Source organism: Fomitopsis serialis (assembly GCF_022376445.1).
Source record: "Fomitopsis serialis strain Sig1Antser10 chromosome Unknown B0H18scaffold_207, whole genome shotgun sequence".
In the NCBI taxonomy this organism is placed as follows: Eukaryota; Fungi; Basidiomycota; class Agaricomycetes; order Polyporales; family Fomitopsidaceae; genus Fomitopsis; species Fomitopsis serialis.
In genome coordinates this window covers 58203-66640 of record NW_025955167.1, presented here as the reverse complement: position 1 = coordinate 66640, position 8438 = coordinate 58203, and the positions used below count along the sequence as shown (strand labels likewise).

Below are 8438 nucleotides of genomic sequence, written 5' to 3'. Positions count from 1 at the left end.
GAATTTCAAGGTAGGACGATTCCATGTGGAGCATTCCGTTCTCTCTCATATGTGCCGCAGTTGCCCACGGAATCGTACGGGGTCCCACGTACGAAGGCCCCCTTCCGACGATGCTGCGAAGGCAGATGCAGGAGAGCAATGTTGTGAAGGCTCGATTGGAGGCACTGCGAGAAATGAAGAAGGCAAACAGGCAAGGCGCGGAAATGCTGCAAAGGCTGAGGGAGCGCTGCGGCGCGGATAGAGAGTAGTGGAACTTGGATAACCGTTGTGTATAATACATTGCTTGCAGCCTAAATTCGGACGTACGACCATCCGGGGTGGGACTAGGAGACCCGTTCATGTCAACGTAGACAGAATTAACACATCTCCGTTCCTCCGGGGGTTACTACATACTCTTAGCTACATAACGGCGGCCGCCTGTTAGCATGCAACAATTGGACTACGATCGTCGCAATAGCAATGAAGACGGTGATTATATCCTGCTCTCGGCCGGAGCGGATGTGCATGGTAGGGTAGGATAGCGGCCGGGTACATACTAACAGGGATGCGGTCGGCCCCCAGAGTTCCATCATTGCACATCAAACATTGGCACACACTATTTACAATGGAGTGGTCCGGGGTGCGCCGATCAGTCATCAGGCCACTTTGCAATTACAACCGGCTCGCTAGTGATACTTGAAACAGTGGAGATCAACTCCGTACGGCTGCAGCCCATCATGTCAGCCGGTCGGAAAGTAATCCTCGTGGCCTGCCCCTTAACTTCCGGTGGTCTGAGAAACCACTGAACGTCCTAGCCACAGGGAGAGGGATGTAGTTTCGGACCGGCTCGAGTGTCAGCCCACTCGATAGGCATCCGGAATCTCACACCCGGCCGAACTGACAGCATCCAACATACCTCATGCCGGCCGACATGTAAATTGGTCTGGTTGGCCGGCCTAGCCAACAAAGTAAGGAGAGCGGCATCGCCTTGTGTGTGTCGGCTGTTGCACAATGAAAGCCATCAGATGAACACTCGGCCGACCGGGACATAACGGGGAGTCACTTGTGGCTCGAGAAATATCCGGGCGACGTGCCACCATCCGGATGTATTGTGAGGGCATGATTGATCAGGGGAAGATATCGGCCGACCGGGCGACACTGGTCGGCTTGAGAATGATTACGGTTCCTCAGCAGGGCGGCCGATCAGACTGCCATTGTCTATCCAATGCGCGGCCGCCGCGAGAAGAGTGGGCTGTTCAGAGGTCGGCCGACTGGGTATAGAACCGTCTGTCCCACGGTCGGCCGCCCGGCAGGTCATGGAATTTCTGACCGTCGGCCGCTGAGGCTGCAGAGAGAAATCTCATCGTCGGCCGACCGGGGAGCGTCAGCAGGCAATGTAAGGAGCTAGCAATCCGTGTTGGGCGGCCGCCCGGAGGTGCTCATTCAGTTTGACGCGTCGGCCGACACGCAGCCGGCCGGAAAGTCTGATCATCGGCCGACCCGGACAACAACGGCGGAGTCACACCGTCGGCCGACGTCGGGTGACCGGGCAACGATAAGTGAATCTCACGTCGGGTGGCCGGGTAACAACTGGGTGTTTAGCTAGATGGGCTCGCGTCAGGCGCGCTGTTTGCGTTTAGTGATGCCGTCCGAGCTGATTTTGTCGACTGAGAGGTATCCTATAAGGATACACGCATGCTCTGAGGGTCTTCGTCTCAAAGCTCGAGGTATGTTGCCAAGCGTCATGTATACCGGGTATGCTGACTTCCCTCCGGAGAACTGTGTCAACTGAGTCTTGTCTGTCGCAATGATGACTGGGGCTACCGCGGCGCCCACCGGCAAGAGACTCTAAGCATCATATATATTTAGTGTACTCAAGGAGTGCTCAATTGCACCCTACTCACCTGCACTGCATGCCACCAGCGTCCACTCCACATCTCATTGTATATACGATTCGTACGAGAGGCATCCGAGAAGATTCGTCGAGGTCGGTAAACAATCCGATCAGCGTGCTCGGGATTGCCTAACAATGTTCGTATTGCCTCTATTATGTCGCGATACTGAACCAGATGTTCTTCATTCGGTCGGTCCTTGAACGTCAACCATCTTTCCCTCCACTCCGCCCTCTCCGGAAGCGAGTCAACCCTCTGTAACAAGGAGTAGGAATTGTGATATGAAAGGCCTAATCTTTCTTTGAACTATATAGCTGGACTTAGCACGCGGTGACATAGAACTTATTGCGTCAAGCTTACCCCAGGTATGGCCAAAGCTCTGTCAACTGATCCCCGACTCAAACCTTCCTGTATCGCCCAGGACGCGAATCTCCAGTCCATTTCGGACTCAAAGGGCTCCCAAGGATTTGAGGGGTCACGATCTCCTTGTTCGACGGTCTTCTCTCGGTCATCTTGTGCGTCTTCCTCCTCAAGGTTATCTGCCGTTGTTTTTTTCGTCAATTTAATGCATGGCACATAATGTGAGGACGGGCTTACCGTGTCGGTGTGCCTCCTTTCGTCTTTGTTCCCGCCAACTCTTTCGTACGGCTTCGTCTGTACGTATCACCCTCGCGGCATCCTCATCCACGTCCTCAACTCTGGGATCCGCGTTGTCATCCAAAGTTCGCCTGGATTGAGCCGAGGAGGTCCCTGATTTACTTGACGTTCCTTCGCGTCCCGGGACGCGGACGTCGACGAAATCGTACAGGGATGCAAGGTCTGAGGGGTCTTCACCTTCTTCTTCATCTGAAGACGAGGTAATAGGTGATGGGTGGTAATGTGGATGGACGTGGCTCCCGCTCCCGCTGGCTCCTTCGTCGGCATCATGATCGAGGTTGTTGTTACTTTTCGATCTGTAAAAAAGGCTACCGAGGGTGTCATGGGCTAAGAAATTTGACTTCTTACTGTGCATCGAGTTCGTGCAGCCCAATGTCGTCTTCATCGTCCGAAATGTCGAACGCAAACACTTCTTTTAGCTTGCCTTTCTTATACCACGCGCAACCTTGACTGGTAGTCTGGTGTGCTGATAGTCCTTGCACCGTGTCGAATGGTCGGTTGCAGGCAGCGCAGGTTGTTGACAAGATCTCTTCCAGAGAGCGACGCCTCTTCCCCATACCCTGTTCAAAGTGTTTTAAGCTTCAGTGAATAGATATGAGTTCAATCGACTTCGACGAGGACTTACCGTATTTTCGAAGGGGTATTTTCGAAGGGAAACGGTCGTGGGTCTGGTTGCTTTCAGGGCGCTTGCAAAGACCACTCAAGAGCCGAACTTCATTCCTATATTTGACTTAAGCGACTCTGACAGGCAGGACGCTGTGATCGCGGGAGCGAGCACGCCGCCCTGCCTGTCGTCTCCCTTCTTCTCGTGCCTTTCTTCTCAGTACTGCGAGGTCCTCCCACCTCTCATTCTTGAACGTTTGAATGGTCACCTTCATCTTCTACTGGCATCCACTAGCACCTATCTCTGAGACTTCTGCAGCCCGCAGCCCGCAGCCGCAAGGCTGCATCTGTAGCGCTCGGCTCCATACACCTTGACGGGCGGCGCACATTTGACACTAGCACCTGCTCCCTGTAAAGTTTGGCACAAGGCGGTCAGTTCGCTTCAACCAACGCACTTTCAGTCTTTCCTTGCTGACCATCGTGTAGTCGCGTTGATCGTACGGTGTTGAAGGCCCGGCACACGGCGTAAGGTGAGTAAACATTCCAAATATTGTCTGCACTTAGAGCTTGCAAAGGGCGCACCGTTCTGCGCCGTTATCGGCGCTCATGCGGGGCACTGGGCTAGTGCCTCTCCATGCGCTCTCCCACGGCTGTGCCTGGATGTGTTAAATGTGGCACGGCGTACAGCCGCGCTGCACCCGTGTTACATAAGGCTGCCGTTTGGAGTACCTCAGTTGTACATACCTCTGCGGTTGCTCTGCGGCGTCCGGAAGTGCCCTCAACATGTCGTACGGGAAGCCTCCCACTTCCCTTGGGTTGCTGCCTCCTCGCTCTCGCTCTCTCCTGCGGAATGCTGCGTCTCTGACTGCTTGGACGCCTTACCCTCGCAGCCCTCGTAGTCCCCTACGTTGCGAGGAGAAAGCTGAGGCCGTGGAGGCAGAGGACATAGCGTACCTTTCTTCTGAACATATCAGTGAGTTAGCCTAGCTAGATCAGCCTGGATTACACTGATCTTGGGCAAACTCAGGCTCTGAACCTTCAACGTCTGACAGTGAATCCCAATCATCTGCAAAGGCCCCATCACTTTCTACTTCTCAAGCCTCCCAATCGGACGGCGATCGCTCTCTTGATACACTACTGCGCAAGGTCTTTGGGGACGCGCTGGACGAAAGACTTGGGCCTGAACTGTTTGACTTCGAGCGCGTAAGTGTACTCTATTCTACGTCTGGCGCAAGACTTGAACTGACGTCAAATCACATCAGGAGGTCAAGATCAATAACGACGAGTGGCTCCAGTTAGTAGCTTACGTGCAGGAGTATCCCGCCCTTCACAAGTTCTTCAAGTGAGTCGACTATGCTTGAGGCCGAGGAAGGGATGCGCGACTCACTCGCGCATCTGTCAGTTTCTATTACGACTCCTCATCTCAGACTCTTTCCATGAACTCCCCGTCTGGGGCTCATCAGCACATCGTTATTGAGATATGCGACTCGCAGAGGCCGCTCTTTACTCCCTGCATCTTCGTGATCAGAAACGTGTACAAGATAACTCTGGGTGTCGAGCAGATGAAGGAGCTCGCGGGGCCGATCTTGGCTGCCCGCCAGACCAAGTCGACTATGCACATCCCGGATATCGTGATCAAGATAACCTACATGGACGGCGAGTACGAGGTTGGGGTGATCGAGGTTGCTTTCAGCGAGACGTGGAAGCATTTCATCGGACGGGTAAGCACCACTGTCAGTGTACTCCAATTAACCAGTATTAACGAACAATCAGATGCTCGAATACCAACGTATCGCCACCCAGGACGACGACCCGTTCAACTGGCCGGTGTATATAGGAGGCGTGAAAATCTTCGAGCACACGAAGTTCAAGAGACCGAAGCTGACTCCGGGGGCCGGCTACGATAAACAACGGCTGCAGTGGAAGAACCTACCGCTGACGGCGCTGACTGAGCTCCCGGAGAACGAGGTCGTGCCTGAGGGCGGCGAGGTCGTGGAAGAGGACGTCAACGAGGAAGAGGATCCCGCTCCGAGCGAGTGCGATTTCATCTTAACGCGCCCCATCATGGCCAACAACCATGTATGGTGTGGCGAACTGTCAGCATGGTTCGCGTTGTTCGATGTTTCCAGGTTCCTAACGGACGACGAGCGTAAGGAGCTCAACAACGGCCTCAATGATGGTTTGAGTATGGAGGAGTGGGCTAAGTTGGGCTACGTCATAGTGAGCAGTCATTCTATGGATCGGTTCTTGAGTACTCAGTGGCATCCGCAGCCTGTGCAGGAGAAGTACGACAACTACCCGAAGGACCGATACGATATGTTCTGCGGACGATGGCGACGCGTCTTCACCAGGGCGCGTTTCGAGGTGTGGAGGAAAGGCTGCGAGGACTGGGACTCATTCAAAGAGGATAACGACGAAGCGAACATCTACCAGACGACAGAGGAGGTCAGGAGGGCGTATCAGTTCACTAACCTCGGCGAGGAGTTGCTGCGCCAGCTGCGCCAGCAAGACGAAGAAGATCTGCCAGAGGAATTCCAACTCCCTTTCCCCGCCCTAGTCGAAGCCATCCGTCACGGCGCGAAGTGCTGCGCGCGCAACCGGTTGCAGACCTTCAAAAGGCGACTCCCTGGAGAGACAGCGTTCAATCACACTACGCTGGGTCGTGCCAACTTCAAGCCACCCAAGCCTGTTGCGTCGCTGACCGACGATGCATTTGTTCGCTGGATGAGCTCACAAGAGGCAGGAATGAGCGCAAGCCTGGCGCGGGTGAGACAGAGGGAGGAGCGCGAGGACGCCGAGGACGCCGCCGAGGAGGTGAACGCAGACAGGCGTCGGCGGCCTCGAAGAGAATCGCCGCAGAGGTTGGCGTAGTGTCTCTGCCTCAGGTCGCGGCCTCTCGTCCGCGTGTTACAGCCTCTATTCGTACGCTATATCGCTCCTCTGTTGCATGTTGCATCGCTGTACTTATTCCGTGTATTCTCAACGTCTGTCACACCTGTAGCCATGTAGCCTCTACACCTCTACCCTGTAGGATACGTCGAATTGAGCTGTCCATGTAACGTCGCACAACCTATGTCTGTTTCTTTGTACCAGAATGTCACACCGTGTTGTTCAAGCTATCGTACGGCTATCGTACGCTCGCACGTCGACAGCTCCGCCGCCCGCGCTTCGAGCCAGTGCACACTCGCGGCCTTACATACTTCGCTGGCACTACTTGACGTTAATCACCCAGCGGTGTGTGGCGCGGGCCCCCTCTTAGGGTCGCCAACACCGACTTGTTACTAAACCATTCTAATGTATTTCTTACACAATGCTCAGTACACATGCGCGAAGTTCGCGCGAAGTTCAGTAGTACTAGCCGGGCGAGCGAGTCCGCGCCGCGCGACTCATAGTCTCGCCGCAAGACCCTCCTCGTTAGGGATTTGTACTGGCATTTCGAAGTAGGCTATGAATGGACGGGCTTCCATGCATCAGTCTAGTTTCTGAACGGGGCGAGGATGACGCGCGGGCCACACTCACACGACGTATCACTTGCTGTGGCTGTCGGTATGACAGTGGACAATTTATGTGGCTCGCGCGCTGATGCATTCATGAAGACCCTTTAACAATGGCGCTGCGCTCGAGCGAGCCCGTGTATACCTTCTCAACCTTAGGTATCGTAGCTGCATGGTGAGTGACGAGTGGGTACCTACGTCCTCTCACACCTCTCGTCCACCTGCCCGTACAGGACGTCGGTCGATCCTACGACGTGGACGTGCGGTGGACGTGTGTGTGGTCCCCGCTTGTGTGCCCGTTGACCCGCCCACCCACTCGTTCGTGTGCCTGCTCGCCCACCTATCAACCCATTTGGCTGTCTGCTCACCTGCTCGACCTGTCACCCATGTACTACTTGCATGTTCACCGACTCGCCCGCCGCCTCCCCGCTTGCATTGCGCGCGTTCGTCGGCCGTGTGTATCATGATGCTGCCGCCCGCGCCCGCACTCGCTCGTCCGCTCGTCCGGTGGTCCGGCCGTTCGTTGGCCGTGCCTGCACGCAGGGCAGTGGCCCTGCGTTCTCGCGGTCGCCGTGCGCGCCATGCTGCACGTTGCCGCGTCCTGTGCCTGCGTTAGTGGGGTCGCTCGCATGCGTTTGCACTCACCTGTGGGCACTCGCCCTCGCCCTCGCCCGCCCGCCACTCACACTTCCCAGCCGTCCGCTCGTCGCTGTAAGTACTCGCACCCGCGGTATGTTCGTGGGCTGCGTACGGCGTTGGCGACTCTACATTCAAGAGGGCGCGACGAGGCGCGACACGACTTGCGCGTACGGGTGCCCGCGCCACAGCGGAGTCTGAATATGCCCTGCAAACCCGCTGGGTGATTAACCTCAAGTGGCCTCACGGACCAGGACGCGGAGCTCCTCGTCCACTCCATTGCGCACTTCCCGCACCTCGTGGCGTACCGCAACCTCTTCATCGACGCGGGCTCCGTGCGTTTCCTCACCCAGTGGCTCCGCTGGCTCGAGGAGTTCCAGTTTGACAACCTCAAGTCCTCCGTACAGAACGAGTATGCGCTCGTGGCGAGGGCCCTCGCTAGGCTTCTCACGGAAGTGGTGGAGGATGACGCGAGGGCGAGCCCGACGCCTTGGGGTCTGCCGAGGACGTACAAGCGACCACAGGAGACCATGTCGCTCAACGCGGACCTCGCCCTCCGGACAATGCGGCTCGCTCTCTTGTATCGACGATGACGCTGTGGAGGAGATCCCGGGCGACATCATCCTGTTCTCGCATAGACTCCGACCCAATCTGACCGTTGCGCCGTGCAATCGCGTCAGAGCTCACGCTCCCAAACGCTCCCACACCACCTCTTCGAGTCGAACGGCTGGTCGACGTCACATCACGAGAATCTGCGTGCCATTCAAGTGGCGCGAGACGGACGGATGGGCGAGGGCCGGAAGACGCCAGCCATACCCGCTGCAGCGGGGCGGATCGTGCAGCTCGAGGATGAGGTCTACCAGGCGAACCTGCACCTACCGGATGAACAACCGTTCCTTCCGTCCGTCAGTTTTGACCTGCCAGTAGTCTCGCCAACTCGCGTCTACGCGCATGACCGTACCCGCTGCAGCGGGGCAGACACATGCCGGTGGACCGTGCTCTGACATAGTTGTATGAACCGGGACTGGTTATCCCACTTATCTCCGGTGACTTCGTACTCTTTCCTTCCTGTCGCCTCACGCATTTCAATCTACACTACAAAGGGAGACGAGCCTCTATAGTCCTACATAGTGACAGAGAAATGTCGAAATGGTGCGGTGATCGGAATGGCTGGGCT

General features: G+C 56.2%; 3 protein-coding genes across 3 annotated transcripts; 1 reads left to right on the top strand and 2 right to left on the bottom strand.

Moving 5' to 3' along the window:
- Nucleotides 1-1853: 1853 nt before the first annotated feature.
- Nucleotides 1854-3085, bottom strand: B0H18DRAFT_888958 (uncharacterized protein; the record flags this gene model as incomplete). Its single annotated transcript, XM_048041254.1, has 5 exons — nt 1854-2177; nt 2232-2383; nt 2469-2708; nt 2761-2783; nt 2877-3085. The coding sequence occupies 5 exons, from the start codon at nt 3083-3085 to the stop codon at nt 1854-1856; spliced, it is 948 nt and encodes a 315-aa protein (XP_047885771.1).
- Nucleotides 3086-3914: 829 nt separating this feature from the next.
- B0H18DRAFT_960653 (uncharacterized protein) lies at nt 3915-6002 on the top strand (the record flags this gene model as incomplete). The annotated part of the gene is made up of 4 exons (XM_048042985.1): nt 3915-4104; nt 4159-4334; nt 4559-4852; nt 4905-6002. The coding sequence occupies 4 exons, from the start codon at nt 3915-3917 to the stop codon at nt 6000-6002; spliced, it is 1758 nt and encodes a 585-aa protein (XP_047885770.1).
- Nucleotides 6003-6719: 717 nt separating this feature from the next.
- On the bottom strand, nt 6720-8268 carry B0H18DRAFT_960652 (uncharacterized protein; the record flags this gene model as incomplete). Its single annotated transcript, XM_048042984.1, has 6 exons — nt 6720-6793; nt 6994-7232; nt 7271-7368; nt 7513-7856; nt 7918-8117; nt 8141-8268. 6 exons carry the CDS (start codon nt 8266-8268, stop codon nt 6720-6722), a joined length of 1083 nt encoding a protein of 360 aa, XP_047885769.1.
- Between the last annotated feature and the right edge of the window lie 170 nt (nt 8269-8438).